General features: G+C 41.6%; 1 protein-coding gene across 1 annotated transcript in view; it reads right to left on the bottom strand.

Moving 5' to 3' along the window:
* Positions 1–1,092: 1,092 nt before the first annotated feature.
* Positions 1,093–20,960, bottom strand: part of plcb3 (phospholipase C, beta 3 (phosphatidylinositol-specific)) — an 81,720-nt gene continuing 61,852 nt past the window's right edge. The window contains exons 19-34 of the mRNA XM_034164163.1: positions 20,327–20,451; positions 18,581–18,735; positions 18,322–18,483; positions 18,148–18,247; positions 17,961–18,065; positions 17,773–17,867; positions 17,505–17,643; positions 16,337–16,372; positions 10,316–10,425; positions 10,110–10,219; positions 9,885–10,014; positions 9,660–9,736; positions 3,320–3,409; positions 3,164–3,221; positions 2,905–2,991; positions 1,093–2,797 (exon numbers count right to left, since the gene is read on the bottom strand). Of these exons, the coding sequence (XP_034020054.1) occupies positions 2,483–2,797; positions 2,905–2,991; positions 3,164–3,221; positions 3,320–3,409; positions 9,660–9,736; positions 9,885–10,014; positions 10,110–10,219; positions 10,316–10,425; positions 16,337–16,372; positions 17,505–17,643; positions 17,773–17,867; positions 17,961–18,065; positions 18,148–18,247; positions 18,322–18,483; positions 18,581–18,735; positions 20,327–20,451 (1,894 nt within the window). The 3' untranslated portion in view covers positions 1,093–2,482. The remainder of the gene's footprint in view (positions 2,798–2,904; positions 2,992–3,163; positions 3,222–3,319; positions 3,410–9,659; positions 9,737–9,884; positions 10,015–10,109; positions 10,220–10,315; positions 10,426–16,336; positions 16,373–17,504; positions 17,644–17,772; positions 17,868–17,960; positions 18,066–18,147; positions 18,248–18,321; positions 18,484–18,580; positions 18,736–20,326; positions 20,452–20,960) is intronic.

Below are 20,960 nucleotides of genomic sequence, written 5' to 3'. Positions count from 1 at the left end.
CAGTATGTGAGAGTGGAACCTTCCGTAAGTGGACCCAAACCACATCGTAATTCTGCTGCTATGTAACCCTTCCAAAAGTGTGCAAAATCTTTGCATCAGTTTTGGAAGTGTCATTCAAATTAACACACTTTTTGTGTGCATTTCAGATTAATTAAACCCCAACCATTTGAACAAACATGACTTGCAAAGTTTCTTGACAGTTGAGATGCCATCTTATAGTTTCATTCCAAATCTGGATTTTGACGACCTACGCGTGCTGAGAGGAACACGATTTCCTGTTTTTGAAACCGTCTTAAATAAACCAATTGGAAAAGTTTCAGTGTTTTGAAGCACTGGTGGGGACATCTAGTGGACATCAGGACTAACACCCCAAAAATAAATTCCTGGCTAGGCCCTTTTTTTTTTTTCCTCCACTGTAGCACCCAAATCAGCCACCTACTGCTAACACACACACAAACAAACACACAAAGCCTTAAAATGGGGAAAATCTACTTAAATATTGATTTTTATATGGGAGGTGTGCAGGGAAAATAATCAAACAGACAAGTAGCCATTGCTTATGGAGACATGAGACAGGAAGAGATTTGCAAAAAAAAAAAAAGTGCCCCCAGCACTTGTGGTCAGTAGTAAAACTCACTAAACATTACACAGAATACACACACAGCAGTCCTTCAAACCTCGATTCCAAAAATCATAAATATCTACTGTGAACACTTTTTTTGGGGGGGGGGGGATCTCCAGTAAAAGACAAACTACAAAATAAACACAAAGTGGAAGCTTTGGCGAAAACAGAATTTTAAGTACCATTTTTTCCCAGGTAACAGTGGCGGACTCCAAGATTGGAAAGCAAATCAATATGGGCTCATCCGATTGTTGGCTTTGAAGGTCCGTATCGGAATTACAGCAATTTCTGGATGTGGTTTATTTTTGCGTTAATGTCTAATTTGCTTCAAATACACAATTTCTCAGTGTCCAAATATCCTAAGGGAGGAAAAGAAAAAATTGAACCTGACGGAGGTTTTCCGACATGCAACCATGAACTCATAAAGCCAGACACTGACGCTCCAGTACCTCGATTTGATGGCGAATACGAATTACACTGAAATCAACAAGTGCAGGTTTTTTTTTTTTTTTTTTTTTTTTTGCTGTTGTTACTTTTATAAGTTACAATGTTACATTGTAACTTCAACTCACCAAGAAGATAAAACAAATAAAACATAGAACAGTGTAGACACTCAAGTCTGGTTGCAGCTGCCAAAAGGGAACATCAGCTTACTGCACCTGAACACGTGCACACTGCACAAAGGCTCCATTTAAAGCATTACTGTCTCTAAAAGACACTGCAACACACACTCTTAAGTAATCTCTGTTTTTAAACTGAGGTTTGGGTTTCTCGGTACAGAGAGTGGACTGAATCAGATCAGGGTTTCAAAACATTTGTCTGAACGTCATTTTGATGGACATGCATTAAAAATATAAAATCTTAAGTATGGCATTTTCCCTGCATGCATCCTGTGCACTGCCTCGGGATGGGAGGGGGGTTAAAGGTCACAGACTATCTCGGTCACTGGTGTCCTGCTGTGTTGTGGCGCGGTCGATGGAACGCAGTAAAACAAGATTTTCAGGCAGCAACTGAAAGGACGCCTTAAGCTAATAACGAAGAAGAGCACAGTAAAGTCTGCAGCCCCTCCTGCTGGCCACCTGCTGATATTACAATTACAGTCAAGTGTAACTTAAAAGGGGGCAGAAATACTACTTATTTTGCCCTTTAAGTAAGACATCTGGAAAACTCTTCCCTAAGATTGCCCATTTCTACTTAAAAACAGACAATGTGTAAAACAAATACTTTGCGCTTTAGCGCAATTACGATGACGGAGCGGACACTTTCCTATTTTTTTGGTGTTTAGGTGAAGCTAAAGTTGCGTTTCTAAATGCTTATCTATTTACAGGTGGTGCAGCTTTTGCCCTGCTATTTAAAAATATATATTAACAAGTGTTCTGTTGCAATTACAGTAACTTACTTATTAACCCGACGGCCCGATTACATTAATTATTTGGGACGTTCTCCACATCGATTTCAGTTCTATTCAAAACTGGACTGTGTGCCATCAGTATTAAAGGGTGCTTAAAAAAAAAGCAGAGGTCTGGGACAACAAGAAAACCTGTTCTGACACGAGACAAAAACAAAGAAGGTAAAGCATAAAATCTGACAATAAAAGATAACGGAGTGGTTAAAAATGAAAATAAAAGCCAAGACAAAAACAAATAAAGACGTCTATTTTTTTTAAAAAATTTCAGCTGTGATTCTTATTAAAGCTTTCAACAATATGTACGACAGACATTCTGTAAAAAAATATTTTAAAAGCAAAGTTAAAATATTACAGCTCTACAGACAAGAACAAATCTGTCTGTGATTTAAAAAAAAAAAGGGTAATATCATCGCGTAACTATATTCCAAATCATTACAATTCCTTGACGCAATTTACATGAACGACACCTCTGACTCTGACAGGATGGGCGTGGTGGCGGACGAGGACGTGGAATTCCCGAGCGACGTAGTGCTATTGTCCAAACTCCTGTCCCAGCTGCTTCGATTGGGCGTGGACGGGAAAGAGGGTGTGGAGCAGTTGGAGGGCGGGCCTGAGCCTGAGCCGGGGCTGCTGTGATTGGACAGAGGAGAGTACAGCGCGTCCGTACCCAAACCTTTGTCCTGCAGCTTCTCCTGCAGGTGTTTGCAGATTTCATCGCCCAGATGCTGGAACTCGTCCTCCAGCTCCCTCTCCAGGTTAGACAGGAGCTGGCAACAAAGAACGCCACAAAAAAACATCAACGCATGTTCACAGGTCAAACTGCCGTCTTGTACAAACCACCGTTTCACAGACAGGAACGCGCGCGCGTGCTCACCAGCGGATACTCCTCATCGAGGCGCTGCAACACCTCCCGCTGGCTCAGCATCACCTTGTCCTGTCTCCTGGTCTGAGCCTCCTCCAGCTGTGGTCCGGAGAAGAAAGATTTAGGAAGCAGTGAAAGACGGAACACAAGAAGAGAGAAGAATCATGCACATGGTTTATCAGCAGACAAAGCGAGGGAGCACAAATCCCCCTCGCCAACAAATACGCAACGTGAAGGGTTATAGTCCTATTTGGAGATGAGATTCACTTACTTTGCGTATTAAAGCTACAGAATCATTAATGTGTTTCCTGTTGATCTCATTCGTGTCCCTAAGGGGGGGGGGGCAATTGACAAACAAGAAATTAAGAAAAAGTAACACGTATCCAAACATCACGTTCCACTTCGACAAACAAATGAGGGGCGTTACATTTCAGCTTTGTCTCTGTCACGGCTTTTGGCTTCGGTGATGCTGTTCTGTCTCTTTCGGTCCAAGATTTTCTGGAGTTCCTTCTTCTCCCTGCAGGAAAAACGTAAATAACTAATACACCCTGTGCAAAGCCATTTTATCGTTTTTGAGTCAAGTGTAACGTGTACAAAACCCACAAAAGCTCATCAAAACACCCAAGAGATGCTATGTTCAAAGTTTTACAGACTCATTTCTGGGTTTGAAGCATACCGCTATAAATAAAGAAAATTTAGCAATCTATGCTGGATATTCAAACCACAACTGCTTCTAATTATTATTAAATATTTATTTTAGTGTGCTGGGGCAGCAGGCTGAAGGCAGCTGACGTGAACAGGCTCAACAAGCTCATCAGGAGAGCCGCCTCTGTCCTTGGGGTTGAGCTGGAGGTGTCCGAGAGAGGATGCTGAGGAAACTGCTCAGCATCCTGGACAACACCTCCCACCCCTTGTATGCCACACTAATGTCCTGTCAGAGCACCTTCAGTCACAGAGACCACCGAGGTGCACCACAGAACACCCCAGGAGGTCTTTCCTACCAGTGGCAAACAGAATGTATAACTCTTCCCCCTTCTGCAGGATGAATACTTATTCAATTTATGTGCAATATTGTCAAACATATGTACAAATGCATCTTCCCATCGTTTTGCATAAGTTTGTTGTATTTACTGTACTTTATCATTTTAGGCATGATTCTAAATTTGTATTTGAACTGTATTCGAGTTGGGGTTTTTATTTCTATTTAACTACTAACACTTTCTATAACTGTGTATTTAACTAGCCATTGTTTACCGATTCTGTACTCTGGCAAAATAATTTCCTTCGGGATAAAACTGACCTTTATCTTTAAGTAATAAAATATTCAATAAATTATTGAAAAATTAGGTTTGGGTGACAGCAGTCTACAGTGAGGAAAATAAGTATTTGAACACCCTGCGGTTTTGCAAGTTCTCCCACTTAGAAATCATGGAGGGTCTCTGACATTTTCATCTTAGGTGCATGTCCACTGTGAGAGACAATCAAAAAAAAAAAACAAAAAAAAAACAAAAAAAAAAAAAAACTGGAAATCACAATGTATGATTTTTTTTTTTTTTTTTTTTTTTTTTTAATAATTTGTATGTTACTGCTGCAAATAAGTATTTGAACACCTACCAACCAGCAAGAATTCTGGCTCACACAGACCTGTTCATTTTTCTTTAAAGGGGATAGAGAATCAAAATCATCTTTTTCATGTTTTTGGTGTTAGTTCAGAGTCTCCCCGCTGTGGGGAATACACACGAAGTGCCAGCAATTTTCAGAACCTCTGTTTCAAGTATTTCTCCTTTTTTGAACTGCCCCTAGAAAACAGGCCAATCTGTTTTTGAGAGAAAAGTTACGTCACTTTTTCACCAATAGCCCCCCCCCCCCCCCCCCACACACACACACACACACACACCCACCCCCTTTCACACACGCCCCTTCGAAATTAATTATTCATAAGGTTGTGCCCACCCATTCCTACCACTGGAAGAGGAGCAATGGCGAGCTACAGGTGTGTCTTCCCAGGCTGTCATAGCGGACTATGATCTTTACATATTCTTCCCACAGAAAGCAATGTACGCGATCACTGGCTTTTATTCATTTTTAACCGCATCCCCAGGACATACAACCGCCGACTATTTCTTTGCTCTGCGCATTTCACGGAGGACTGTTTCACAAACCTTGCGCAATTTCGAGCTGGCTTCAGTCGGAATTTAATGCTCAGTAGAGGGTCAGTTCCGACTTTGTGACAAAAATCAACCCCAGCAATCAGTACAGCCTGTGAGTATCACATTTTCTTTTGTTTTAAATATGTTTTTAAATTTATTTCGGATTGTTTTTTTTATTATTATTATTATTTTGTGACTGGACTTTATGTCACAGTCAGCCTCTGGCTGACTTCATGTTGGTGGGCGAGGAACAAGATTTATCACTCAACAGCAATGTTGAAACGTGATCTGTTAAATAAGTTAGTGAAGATTACTGTCTTGTTTTTGCTACAACGCGTTCAACTTTTGTTCAGAATCAGCTTCTTATCACTGGTAACGACGCGGATTTCCTCTCACTCAAACCCGCAGCTTCACAGTGCTTTAAACTGTCATCCACAGACTTCAATAGCGACACAAGTGCAGCAAAACAAGACGAGTCATTGGATAAATGCTGGGCTTTGTCCCGCCCATCGGAGGCTCTGTGTGTCTGGGGGTCTATGGGGCAGTGGGCTGGCCTCGGCTGGCCCGGACGCCCAGCTTCCATTTTTGATTGACAGCGAAATGAGCGAATCAGCGATCATTTTCATTCTGTTCTGAGTTGAACCGGAGACTTTCCTAATCCTCTTAGCGGCATTTTCAGTGAGAGCAAGGGCAGCCAATCAAACAACGGCAACCAATCAGCGCCAACATCTACGTGCATTTCATAATGAGGTTGCCAAATAAGCTCCGAAATGACGCCATTAAAAGCAAACGAGGTATTCTAAACCCAGCATAGTAACATAGCTGTTTCAGAGAGCCTTTTAGGAAGGTTCTGAGCCATTACAGACCCAACCAATTTTTTTTGGGCTACATATCACATCACAGAACAAGGATTAATGCCCCATTCAACCTCTCTCTATCACCTTTAAGAAGCCCTCTTATTCTGCACTCTTTACACGTATTAATTGCACCTGTTTGAACTTGTTACCTGTATAAAAGACACCTGTTCACACACACAATCACACTCCAACCTGTCCACCATGGCCAAGACCAAAGAGCTGTCTAAGGACACCAGGGACAAAACTGTAGACCTGCATAAGGCTGGGATGGACTATAGGACAACAGGCAAGCAGCTTGGTAGAAGACAACAACTATTATGTTTATTTATTAGAAAGTGGAAGAAACACAAGATGACTGTTAATCTCCCTCGGTCTGGGATTCCATGCAAGATCTCACTTTGTGGGGTAAGGATGATTCTGAGAAAGATCAGAACTACACAGGAAGACCTGGTCAATGACCTGAAGACAGCTGGGACCACAGTCAAAGATTACATTAGTAACACATGATGCTGTCACGGTTTAAAATCCTGCAGGGCAGCAAGGTCCCCCTGCTCAAGCCAGCACATCTCGAGGCCCGTTTGAAGTTCACCAGTGACCAACTAGATCATCCAGAGGAGGCATGGGAGAAGGTCATGTGGTCAGATGAGACCAGAATAGAGCTTTTTGGAATCAACTCCACTTACCATGTTTAGAGGATGAGAACACCTCCAAGAAAACCATCCCAACCGTGAAGCATGGGGGTGGAAACATCATACTCTTGGGGGTGCTCTTCTGCAAAGGGGACAGGACGACTGCACCGTATTGAAGGGAGGATGGATGAGGTCATGTATTGTGAGATTTTGGCAAACAACCTTCCCTCAGTAAGAGCATTGAAGATGGGTCATGGCTGGGTCTTCCAGCATGACAATGACCCAAAACACACAGCCAGGGCAACTAAGGACGGGCTCCGTAAGAAGCATTTCAAGGTCCTGGAGTGGCCTGGCCAGTCTCCAGACCTGAACTCAATAGAAAATCTTTGGAGGGAGTTGAAACTCCAAACCTGAAAGATTTGGAGAAGATCTGTATGGAGGAGTGGACCAAAATCCCTGCTGCAGTGTGTGAAAACTTGGTGAAAAACTACAGGAAACGTTGGACCTCTGTAATTGCAAACAAAGACTACTGTACCAAATATTAACATTGATTTTCACAGGTGTTCAAATACTTATTTGCAGCAGTAACATACAAATAAAAAAAAAATTAAAAAAAAAATCATACATTGTGATTTCCGGATTTTTTTTTTTAGATTATGTCTCTCACAGTGGACATGCACCTAAGACGAAAATTTCAGGCCCCTCCATGATTTCTAAGTGGGAGAACTTCCAAAATCGCAGGGTGTTCAAATACTTATTTTCCTCACTGTATTTGGCTCTCACTACAGGTCTGAACAATTTACAGATTTTGTTTGAGCTTATGAAGGGAAAAAACTCAAAATGCAAGAATTGTGGTAAATACTGGAAGTTCCCTGAAATCACTCGTACACACAATTTACAGACAAATCTGTTCTTGCATGTGGCCAAATGTTATGTCAACATGGTGTTTTTTGAGATTTGACAGGAAGGGTTAAAGAAAATGTGGATGACGCTGACGGCAGCATCCTGTTTATGCGTTAAACCGGCAGCTGGCGCCAACCACTGCTCACGTTGGCTTTGATACGGCCCATCAACAGGCAAACGCGCCATTCTGACATCACACTGTCCAATAAATAGTGGTAGACTTCATACCTGGCAATTCAGTCATCTCTGGAAAACCTTCAAACTAATAGACACTTGGCGACCGAGATTAGCTTGACAAAAAAATATAGTGCAGCCATGTCCTGTGTGGGCTGCGACCCCTGCTGAACGAAGAAGGTACCGCAGGTGAGCCATGAAAGGTGACTAACACCACCATGGGATCGTGGGGTGTGATTTCAAAGTGGGCCCTGATGTTGTACTTTGAATGGCTGGTTTAAGTGTAATATAGGACCCCTTTAACAAATACAACCCCTGGCAAAAATTATGGAATCACCGGCCTCGGAGGATGTTCATTCAGTTGTTTAACTTCGTAGAAAAAAAGCAGATCACAGACATGACACAAAACTAAAGTCATTTCAAATGGCAACTTTCTGGCTTTAACACTATAAGAAATCAGGAAAAATAACTGTGGCAGTCAGTAACGGTTACTTTTTTTGACCAAGCAGAGAGAAAAAAATATGGAATTACTCAATTCTGAGGAAAAAAGTATGGAATCATGAAAAACAAAAGAACGCTCCAACACATCACTAGTATTTTGTTGCACCACCTCTGGCTTTTATAACAGCTTGCAGTCTCTGAGGCATGGACTTGAGTGACAAACAGTACTCTTCATCAATCTGGCTCCAACTTTCTCTGATTGCTGTTGCCAGATCAGCTTTGCAGGTTGGAGCCTTGTCATGGACCATTTTCTTCAACTTCCACCAAAGATTTTCAATTGGATTAAGATCCAGACTATTTGCAGGCCATGACATTGACCCTATGTGTCTTTTTGCAAGGAATGTTTTCACAGTTTTTGCTCTATGGCAAGATGCATTATCATCTTGAAAAATGATTTCATCATCCCCAAACATCCTTTCAATTGATGGGATAAGAAAAGTGTCCAAAATATCAACGTAAACTTGTGCATTTATTGATGATGTAATGACAGCCATCTCCCCAGTGCCTTTACCTGACATGCAGCCCCATATCATCAATGACTGTGGAAATTTACATGTTCTCTTCAGGCAGTCATCTTTATACATCTCATTGGAACGCCACCAAACAAAAGTTCCAGCATCATCACCTTGCCCAATGCAGATTCGAGATTCATCACTGAATATGACTTTCATTCAGTCATCCACAGTCCACGATTGCTTTTCCTTAGCCCATTGTAACCTTGTTTTTTTTTTATTCTGTTTAGGTGTTAATGATGGCTTTCGTTTAGCTTTTCTGTATGTAAATCCCATTTCCTTTAGGCGGTTTCTTACAGTTCGGTCACAGACGTTGACTCCAGTTTCCTCCCATTCGTTCCTCATTTGTTTTGTTGTGCATTTTCAGCTTTTGAGACATATTGCTTTAGGTTTTCTGTCTTGACGCTTTGATGTCTTCCTTGGTCTACCAGTATGTTTGCCTTTAACAACCTTCCCATGTTGTTTGTATTTGGTCCAGAGTTTAGACACAGCTGACTGTGAACAACCAACATCTTTTGCAACATTGCGTGATGATTTACCTTCTTTTAAGAGTTTGATAATCCTCTCCTTTGTTTCAATTGACATCTCTCGTGTTGGAGCCATGATTCATGTCAGTCCACTTGGTGCAACAGCTCTCCAAGGTGTGATCACTCCTTTTTAGATGCAGACTAATGAGCAGATCTGATTTGATGCAGGTGTTAGTTTTGGAGATGAAAATTTACAGGGTGATTCAATAATTTATTCCTCAGAATTGAGTGAGTCCATATTTTTTTCCCTCTGCTTGGTCTAAAAAAAGTAACCGTTACTGACTGCCACAATTTTTTTTTCTTGATTTCTTATAGTGCTTCTTAAAGCTAGAAAATTGCCATTTGAAATGACTTTAGTTTTGTGTCATATCTGTGATCTGCTTTTTTTCTACAAAATTAAACAACTGAATGAACATCCTCCGAGGCCGGTGATTCCATAATTATTGCCAGGGGTTGTATTCAAGTGCGACATTTTTAGAATAGCTAATTGCAAAAAATAAATAAATAGTCTTACTTCTCACACATCTCCTTCATCTTCTTCAGCTGATCTGTTTGGGATTCGAGGGCCGTCTCTTTCAGCTTCTGGAAATCCTAAGAACACACAGGCGGGTCACAGTTACATCTACTCAAAACTGTCCAACCTGGATCCGGTCAGAGTGAACGTCACAGTCTTCATCTGCAGCTCTCGTGTGCGTTTTTGCCACCGAGTGCCAACACTCTTCCTACTTGGGGGTGTTACCTCTTGGAGGTGCGCAAGTTTCTTCTCTTTCTCCACCATGTGCTGCTGCTGTCTGAGGTTCAGCAGCTCCTGCATCTGCCACTCCCTCAGTTGCACCATCTGCTTCTCAAAGTCCAGGTCCGAGGACGCACTGAGGACACACAATTCCAGATCAAGGTCAGTTATCGTCTCTCTCCCTCCCACCTTTATTTTGCACGTGCTGAGATCTGAGAGTTTCATTCTTACTTATTCCTGAAGCTCCTCTTGAGGGCATTCCCAATCCTGAAGCTTTTCCTCTGGCTGTCAGTATGGAACTGACTACTCCGATTCTTCTGCTCCTTGCTGAGGTTCCACACCTACAACAAAACAAGCGCAAGTTTGTTTATTTTGAAGCACAAACAAATGTTTATCTGATTTTCTGGAATCTGCCTGTCGTCCGTGAGCACGCAGACCTTCTTGAGGTGTTTTGTGCGCAGCTCCATAAACTCTTTGGAGTGTTTCTTCCCCAGCTTCACATAGTTCTTCTGCAGCTTCAACTCCTCCACGGACTGGACCTGGAAGTCTGAAGGACCAAGACGGACACATAAATGTGCATCATTGATGACAATATACATACATATATACATATACACACACATATATACACATACACATATATACATACGAGGGCTGTCAAAGTAACGGTCCTTTTTATTTTTTTCAAAAACTATATGGATTTCATTCATATGTTTTTACGTCAGACATGCTTGAACCCTCGTGCGCATGCGTGAGTTTTTCCACGCCTGTCGGTGACGTCATTCGCCTGTGAGCACTCCTTGTGGGAGGAGTCATCCAGCCCCTCGTCGGAATTCCTTTGTCTGAGAAGTTGCTGAGAGACTGGCGCGTTGTTTGATCAAAATGTTTTCTAAACCTGTGAGACACATCGAAGTGGACACGGTTCGAAAAATTAAGCTGGTTTTCAGTGAAAATTTTAACGGCTGATGAGAGATTTTGAGGTGATTCTGTCGCTTTAAAGACTTCCCACGGTGCGAGACGTCGCTCAGCGCTCTCAGGCGCCATCGTCAGCCTGTTCAAGCTGAAAACCTCCACATTTCAGGCTCTATTGGTCCAGGACGTCGTGAGAGAACAGAGAAGTTTCAGAAGAAGTCTGTTTCAGCATTTTATCCGGATATTCCACTGTTAAAGGAGATTTTTTTAATGAAAGATGTGCGGACGGGTCCGCGTGTCGGGACGCAGCCGACGCGGTGCGGCGGCACAGGAAAAACACCTCCGTGTTGATAACCATTTGTAAAATCCAGGTGGCTTTTGATGGCTTTCAGTGGAGTGAGTATATGAGAAATTGTTTAACAGCAGGACATGTTCCAACTTGTCCTTAAGGCTTCCAACGGAGGTGTTTTTCCTGTGGCGGAGCGTCGCGGCGGCTGCGAGCCGACGTGCGGACCCGTCCGCACGTCTTTCATTAAAAAAAATCTCCTTTAACAGTGGAATATCCGGATAAAATGCTGAAACCGACTTCTTCTGAAACTTCTCTGTTCTCTCACGACGTCCTGGATCAATAGAGCCTGAAATGTGGAGGTTTTCAGCTTGAAACAGGCTGACGACGGCGCCTGAGAGCGCAGCGCGACGTCTCGCACCGTGGGAAGTCTTTAAAGCGACAGAATCACCTCAAAATCTCTCATCAGCCGTTAAAATTTTCACTGAAAACCAGCTTAATTTTTCGAACCGTGTCCACTTCGATGTGTCTCACAGGTTTAGAAAAGATTTTGATCAAACAACACGCCAGTCTCTCAGCAACTTCTCAGACAAAGGAATTCCGACGAGGGGCTGGACGACTCCTCCCACAAGGAGTGCTCACAGGCGAATGACGTCACCGACAGGCATGGAAAAACTCACGCATGCGCACGAGGGTTCAAGCATGTCTGACGTAAAAACATATGAATGAAATCCATATAGTTTTTGAAAAAAATAAAAAGGACCGTTACTTTATTGACAGCCCTCGTACACACACACACACACATATATACACACACACACATATATACACACACACACACACACACACACACACACACATATATACACACACACACACACACACATATATACACACACACACATATAAATCAATCAATTTTTTTATATAGCGCCAAATCACAACAAACAGTTGCCCCAAGGCGCTTTATATTGTAAGGCAAGGCCATACAATAATTATGTAAAACCCCAACGGTCAAAACGACCCCGTGAGCAAGCACTTGGCTACAGTGGGAAGGAAAAACTCCCTTTTAACAGGAAGAAACCTCCAGCAGAACCAGGCTCAGGGAGGGGCAGTCTTCTGCTGGGACTGGTTGGGGCTGAGGGAGAGAACCAGGAAAAAGACATGCTGTGGAGGGGAGCAGAGATCGATCACTAATGATTAAATGCAGAGTGGTGCATACAGAGCAAAAAGAGAAAGAAACAGTGCATCATGGGAACCCCCCAGCAGTCTACGTCTATAGCAGCATAACTAAGGGATGGTTCAGGGTCACCTGATCCAGCCCTAACTATAAGCTTTAGCAAAAAGGAAAGTTTTAAGCCTAATCTTAAAAGTAGAGAGGGTGTCTGTCTCCCTGATCTGAATTGGGAGCTGGTTCCACAGGAGAGGAGCCTGAAAGTTGAAGGCTCTGCCTCCCATTCTACTCTTACAAACCCTAGGAACTACAAGTAAGCCTGCAGTCTGAGAGCGAAGCGCTCTATTGGGGTGATATGGTACTACGAGGTCCCTAAGATAAGATGGGACCTGATTATTCAAAACCTTATAAGTAAGAAGAAGAATTTTAAATTCTATTCTAGAATTAACAGGAAGCCAATGAAGAGAGGCCAATATGGGTGAGATATGCTCTCTCCTTCTAGTCCCCGTCAGTACTCTAGCTGCAGCATTTTGAATTAACTGAAGGCTTTTTAGGGAACTTTTAGGACAACCTGATAATGAATTACAATAGTCCAGCCTAGAGGAAATAAATGCATGAATTAGTTTTTCAGCATCACTCTGAGACAAGACCTTTCTGATTTTAGAGATATTGCGTAAATGCAAAAAAGCAGTCCTACATATTTGTTTAATATGCGCTTTGAATGACATATCCTGATCAAAAATGACTCCAAGATTTCTCACAGTATTACTAGAGGTCAGGGTAATGCCATCCAGAGTAAGGATCTGGTTAGACACCATGTTTCTAAGATTTGTGGGGCCAAGTACAATAACTTCAGTTTTATCTGAGTTTAAAAGCAGGAAATTAGAGGTCATCCATGTCTTTATGTCTGTAAGACAATCCTGCAGTTTAGCTAATTGGTGTGTCCCCTCTGGCTTCATGGATAGATAAAGCTGGGTATCATCTGCGTAACAATGAAAATTTAAGCAATACCGTCTAATAATACTGCCTAAGGGAAGCATATATAAAGTGAATAAAATTGGTCCTATCACAGAACCTTGTGGAACTCCATAATTAACTTTAGTCTGTGAAGAAGATTCCCCATTTACATGAACAAATTGTAATCTATTAGACAAATATGATTCAAACCACCGCAGCGCAGTGCCTTTAATACCTATGGCATGCTCTAATCTCTGTAATAAAATTTTATGGTCAACAGTATCAAAAGCAGCACTGAGGTCTAACAGAACAAGCACAGAGATGAGTCCACTGTCCGAGGCCATAAGAAGATCATTTGTAACCTTCACTAATGCTGTTTCTGTACTATGATGAATTCTAAAACCTGACTGAAACTCTTCAAATAGACCATTCCTCTGCAGATGATCAGTTAGCTGTTTTACAACTACCCTTTCAAGAATTTTTGAGAGAAAAGGAAGGTTGGAGATTGGCCTATAATTAGCTAAGATAGCTGGGTCAAGTGATGGCTTTTTAAGTAATGGTTTAATTACTGCCACCTTAAAAGCCTGTGGTACATAGCCAACTAACAAAGATAGATTGATCATATTTAAGATCGAAGCATTAAATAATGGTAGGGCTTCCTTGAGCAGCCTGGTAGGAATGGGGTCTAATAAACATGTTGATGGTTTGGATGAAGTAACTAATGAAAATAACTCAGAACAATCGGAGAGAAAGAGTCTAACCAAATACCGGCATCACTGAAAGCAGCCAAAGATAACGATACGTCTTTGGGATGGTTATGAGTAATTTTTTCTCTAATAGTTAAAATTTTGTTAGCAAAGAAAGTCATGAAGTCATTACTAGTTAAAGTTAATGGAATACTCAGCTCAATAGAGCTCTGACTCTTTGTCAGCCTGGCTACAGTGCTGAAAAGAAACCTGGGGTTGTTCTTATTTTCTTCAATTAGTGATGAGTAGAAAGATGTCCTAGCTTTACGGAGGGCTTTTTTATAGAGCAACAGACTCTTTTTCCAGGCTAAGTGAAGATCTTCTAAATTAGTGAGACGCCATTTCCTCTCCAACTTACGGGTTATCTGCTTTAAGCTACGAGTTTGAGAGTTATACCACGGAGTCAGACACTTCTGATTTAAAGCTCTCTTTTTCAGAGGAGCTACAGCATCCAAAGTTGTCTTCAATGAGGATGTAAAACTATTGACGAGATACTCTATCTCCCTTACAGAGTTTAGGTAGCTACTCTGCACTGTGTTGTTATATGGCATTAGAGAACATAAAGAAGGAATCATATCCTTAAACCTAGTTACAGCGCTTTCTGAAAGACTTCTAGTGTAATTAAACTTATTCCCTACTGCTGGGTAGTCCATCAGAGTAAATGTAAATGTTATTAAGAAATGATCAGACAGAAGGGAGTTTTCAGGGAATACTGTTAAGTCTTCTATTTCCATACCATAAGTCAGAACAAGATCTAAGATATGATTAAAGTGGTGGGTGGACTCATTTACTTTTTGAGCAAAGCCAATAGAGTCTAATAATAGATTAAATGCAGTGTTGAGGCTGTCATTCTCAGCATCTGTGTGGAGGTTAAAATCGCCCACTATAATTATCTTATCTGAGCTAAGCACTAAGTCAGACAAAAGGTCTGAAAATTCACAGAGAAACTCACAGTAACGACCAGGTGGACGATAGATAATAACAAATAAAACTGGTTTTTGGGACTTCCAATTTGGATGGACAAGACTAAGAGACAAGCTTTCAAATGAATTAAAGCTCTGTCTGGGTTTTTGATTAATTAATAAGCTGGAATGGAAGATTGCTGCTAATCCTCCGCCCCGGCCCGTGCTACGAGCATTCTGACAGTTAGTGTGACTCGGGGGTGTTGACTCATTTAAACTAACATATTCATCCTGCTGTAACCAGGTTTCTGTTAGGCAGAATAAATCAATATGTTGATCAATTATTATATCATTTACCAACAGGGACTTAGAAGAGAGAGACCTAATGTTTAATAGACCACATTTAACTGTTTTAGTCTGTGGTGCAGTTGAAGGTGCTATATTATTTTTTCTTTTTGAATTTTTATGCTTAAATAGATTTTTGCTGGTTATTGGTAGTCTGGGAGCAGGCACCGTCTCTACGGGGATGGGGTAATGAGGGGATGGCTATGGTACAAGTATCAAGTGTCAAACACATCGTTAACAAGTTATCATGTTTACGACAAAATAATAACCTTTTTGCTTCGAAATCAGAAGCAGCACGTCCATAGTTTATTCATCAGCCTCTGCCAAAGCCATTTCAAGATGTCAATCATGACTAGCAGTCCAGGACTGTCTTTTGTTGTTGACAAGAAAACAGAATTGTCTGCCATTTAATTCACACAGTAAATTTGCTTTCCTCCTTCCTCATAACCTGCCATTTCAGTGGGACGGTGCACGAAGGTTCTCTGGTGTGGACTGCCTGAGAACTTTTCCCTTAACCGTGCTCTCTTGCTGCAGGGGAACTTAGGAGAACTTTCCCCCTGCTGCAGGAGAACTTTTCCCATAGGCTCGCTCACCTGCTGTAGGAGAACTTTTCTTGACATTTTAATCGATACCCAGCCCTATTGACAAAGTGAAGTCATTAAATTCACAATGTTGATTTAGGTGTCCTGTTAGCTCAATAATAGTTCAGTTCAATCGAAACTGTGAATATTATCTTTTTTTTTTTAACCGACTGACCCTTCAAGCCATGGTGTCCCCCCCACCAACCCTGGTACTCGAGTTCCATAAAAATCTATAAACCAAAAAATAAAGTAACTATGGCCTTACAATGGCTGTTTGTTTGTGGCGATATCTTCAAAACACAAAAAAACAGCTTCTATCAAACCTGGTGAACGCAGCGGTGCCAAACTCCAGTAGGAATTCAATTAATTGAGACACTTCAGAAATGCCACATCATCTGACAAAAGCTAAACACGTGTACACGTAATCAGCTATCAACCTGCAGTTATTACTCAATAAAGGAGTTCCCTACAACTTCGCTTCAGCTCGTACATCACAACACAAATGACTGGAGCATTTGTGGTGTGTGTGGATACAAATGTGCTAAATGACCTTACCTGTCAGGACTGTGGTTATGAGGTCCTCCTTCTGACCTGAACTCACACACACACACACACACGAGCAGAGGACAGAGATACAGGAGGAGAAGCAGACACACAGTGTGATGGAAAATGAGCCAGATATATAAAACATGTCAGACGTGAAACAAACAAACAGGCATCACAATGGTGCACCTTTAGTGTATGATGATGATAACTAGAGTGCCAAGGGTCATGTGCGTTACCGGCTCAACTAAAGCCCAAGGCAAAATGGCCATATTCAGCATATAAATGGCCGCCATTTCCAAACGAATAAATCTATGACTATAATTTTTTAAATATGTCAATGATCCATATTGCACCCTTGACAAATTAGGAAAAAAGATAGTTTTTGAGAAAATTGTCTGTGCACAAAATGGCTATTTTCGGCATAAAAATGGCTGCCATTTCCAAACGAACAAATCTTCGAATATAATTTTTTTGATGGGAACAATGTCAATGATACATATTAGTTGATTTTTTTGAGATATTGCAATAAATGGATGACAACGACTGAGTCCGTGCCACAACACAGTAGCTTATTGGCCAGTAACACCCCCCCCCAAAAAAAAAACATTATACTGTGTGATAATCCAATAAAAATTCTAATTCACTGCTAAAATTTAAACTACGCATTTCCAAATTTGATCACATTTACACTTTTATAAACACTAAGTAAAATTCTACAGTTCAGGTTAATTAAAAACCCCTCATATTACATAAAGCATGCTAACTAGGCTGCTGACAGTGACATTACACATGAAAAACATGATCGCTGTAGCTTTATATCTTATGCACACAGGCTAGTTTTCACTTCTATACTGCCATCTGCTGACACGTCTGGCCAGAAGCAAAAAATTATGGGTGCTTGGCATGCATTCGACAAACTCAACAGCAAAGTCATGTCTGCTGCAAGACGGAAACAACTGGTTGGATGAGTTTAGCGCTGTAGTCAGGACTGAACCGCAACAAAATAAGGAAGCAGACGATGGGGCCTGATGTTTACATTAAACATCTGCAAATGCTGAGAAATTTCAGCATGCAGGAAGCTGCGGTAACAGTATTCTTGTATGAAGAGAAACACATTTTGGGCTCACGTCCATGCCTGGACCGGAAACAAGGGGACAAAGCAACTGGGTGTCTGTACCTGGTGCAGGTAAATTGATAATATCTGGACACTCTTCCGGTATGGTGGGCGGAATGTTGTGGAAGGGGGAGGGGAGACGACCTCCAGGGCCACAGTCGGTCTGTGTCCTCATCTCTCCTTCTACGTGATTAGGTACGTGCTGCATAGAAGCAGGAGACGACCCAACAATCAATTACAACGCTAAATGACATCACAAGTATATGAAATAATGGGTATTGAAAACAATAACTTTTCCCCTTTAAACTGCTCATTAAGAGATGTGTCTCACCTCACTACTGTCCTCTAAAAGGACAGCAAGTTGTCTCTCTCTCTGGTCCAGCTGGCTGACATGCTTAATGGGGTTGGTCAGAGCATCTGCATACTCTGTAATACACACAATCACAGCCATGTGAAGCAGTTCGTACACTCTGTCCTCATTCATAGGCTCGGGGGTTCCGGGTACCGCGGTGTCCTCACCCTGATGCTCGTTGGGGATGAAATCCTGAGCTTCTGTGTAGACCAGCAGGGAGGACAGGAGGAGCGGCTGGTTGAGTTCATTCTTCAGGTTGATGTAGTGGTAGCCTACAACACACAAAGCAACACAAGTGCCTCAGTACACCACATGGTACTACAATGACCATATTTAAAAACCAAATGTACCAACCGGGTCTAATGGCAGACACGGGGAGGATCCGGTGACCAATAAACTTGCCGTTTTCCTCAAACACCGCAATCCTCAGAGATGCCAGAGTCGGAAGGACGATCTGGAGAGAGTGTTTTCAGAGCGGGTTAACGTGCGCTGGCTAAAAGACACAGCGTGGAAGCTTTCATGAGTTACCTTATTGAAGACAAACATATCATCATCCCACACGGGATCCAACGAGTTGCCATTGGAAGTTCGAGTTCTGTACTTCCTCTTCGTGTCAGCCGGAAGTCCAAATATGTCCACTTCCACGTACACGCCCACTTTCTTATCGATGAGAAACTGGCCTGAAATAACCTGATGGAAGACAAATGATTACTCCGTATCCATAAAGAGATCACTTTCAAATAAAGTACAACTGCACAATCAGCTTTAAAACACATCTGGTCCTCACCCTAATTTTGACCGTATTGGCGACGATCCCATCCACTATGTTCTCCGTGAAGGGGTCAAAGTGTTTGTCTGTCCTCCTCATGAACTCAGGTTTCTGCAGGTAGCCGCTTCGACCATTGTACTCAAACACCCCCATGTTCAATTGCATAGGCAGGTCTACCAAAGCCGACAGTGGGGGGGAGGGAGGGAAGGAGAAATACCAAAAAACTCAAGAACAGAAAGATTAAAACTCAGCCTCTCAATCATCAATCATTAAAAAGGCAGAGGAGACCTTATATAGTATTTTTACTGTGATATCTGTCTGCATCAGAACATCAAATCTTAAATTAAGAAAACCCAATTACGTTTCCTTCAACAAGGTGAAATCAAACCGCTAAGATTGTAGCACACATTATAGCACGGATGTGTTTGGTAAAAATAACTGATAAGACACCTGTAGTCCAACAGTGAAGAACACGATACTTTAACCAATAACCTTATAGAACTGATTCCAAAAATGTGGGCCACCGCCCCCTGTGGAATGCGAAGGTACTGCAAATGGTCTGTGAGGATTTGAGTTTTGCAATGAAGTTTAAATTGACCCCTAAATATTTACAGTTCTTTTTCAAATATAACCAGAATTAACCCTCTGGGGTCCAAGGGCATTTTTTGGACAGTTCACTCACCTGGCATAAATGTTTTATTATTGCTTTTAACAGCTCTCCCTGCATCCCACAATCAAGTTTTATGTCTCTTTATTTTTCTGGACAACCTGTGCTTTCAGAATATATACGTATGTTTTTGTTGTGTTTTATAAGTGTAATAAAGGTTTACAATCAAAAATAGGCAAGGAAAAAATAAAGTGAAAAAAGAAATTTTCCACACATTTATTGAAAACAGCAAACTATAATAAACAACTGTTTTGACACTTTATAAAAGGTAATTTGAGGTCTTGTGTGAAAGACTGTACAACAAAAACGTTCAAACAATAACACAAATGCACATTTTGAACAATATATACAAAATGTGTTTTGTTGTCCATGGTAAACAGTGCTTTACGCAGAGAAAGCAACAGAGTTATCCAGTAACATTCACATGCAAACTAGTGGAGCAATCCTGATAGTTACACACTTTGTTTGAGCACGTGAGACTGTCATCAGAGGCTCTCTGTCTGCTTTCACGTTCGATGTGCGTAATGGCGCAGGGCACACTGAGTATGTACTCAATGGAGCACTCACGGGGCTATTCAAGCAGGCCAACTCGTAACATATCACCCCTGAAAATGATCTTTGGCTTTTCACATGAGATAAATCTGCCCTATGATTGGGTTTTGGAAAACCATGTGACGGTGAACCACTTCTGATTGGACACTCACATTGCGCACGTCATCACACAGCTTCTATGAGGAGTACAAAGATGGCCGATGGCTGGCTCGAAAGTCTGCAGAGTTAACCTTTCAGCAAAAAAGGTAAGTTTCCATCTCATATCATTAAAAAGTTATTTATAATTTAGTAAAGCTTGGTCTTAGCCGTCGTATACAACGGCGTCGGCCCCAGAGGGTTAAAGTCACGGGATTCTAATGAGTCTGACCTAATATTTACGGAAATACTTTAACGTCATGTCAATCATAATTGCGATGAAATATCTGGATGGGCCCAACAAGATTTTAAGATGAAATCTTGGAATAGCTGGTATGATATATGAAGTGCACCACTTCAAGGGAAAAAAAAAATTAATAATAATAATAATAATAATAATCAGGTCTTACCAAGGGTCTGGAAGTTTAGCGCCACCATCTGGCAACCGACGTTCCAGAAGAGTTGAGGCATGTAGTTAGAGCTGTCGACTCTGGTGCCTTTTGGGTAGATTCGACTCAGCTGGTTCTTATTGTACCTGAAGGAGTCTTGTTAAGCACCACAAAAAACCAACAATGTGAAAAACCTTTGTGTCTTTAAATCATAAATAAATGAAGACTGAAGAGGTTAAAGTTTTCCAGGAAAGGTCGGATACGGACACTATTAAGACTGACCTATGTTACAATGATGTCACTTTTGACTTGAAATCAACACCATCCCCAGATAGCATTGGTATTGTGCGTTGTTTGGTAAACAGTTAGCATGACAGGTTGAGGAAACCTGCTTGTGTGTTAGCATGATAGATTATGCTAATGCTAGCATGGTTAGCATTTCCTCAAGTGCCCAGTAGTCAAACTCACCATGTCAACATCACAATGTCCAACACAAACAGCGGTGTGCCAAAATCTGAAAATCTGGCAATTTCTGGAAAGAAATCTCTGCCAAGGCCCAAAACACCCCATCTCCGGGGGGGGGAGGGGGTGCTTTGTGAAATCATTTGAATAACTAATAAACAGTTTTATTCCCTACACTAAACTTTAACTGACA

This window comes from Thalassophryne amazonica, chromosome 23, assembly GCF_902500255.1.
Source record: "Thalassophryne amazonica chromosome 23, fThaAma1.1, whole genome shotgun sequence".
Taxonomy (NCBI): Eukaryota; Metazoa; Chordata; class Actinopteri; order Batrachoidiformes; family Batrachoididae; genus Thalassophryne; species Thalassophryne amazonica.
The sequence above is the reverse complement of the archived record's forward strand: the minus strand, read 5'-3'. Positions and strand labels throughout refer to the sequence as shown.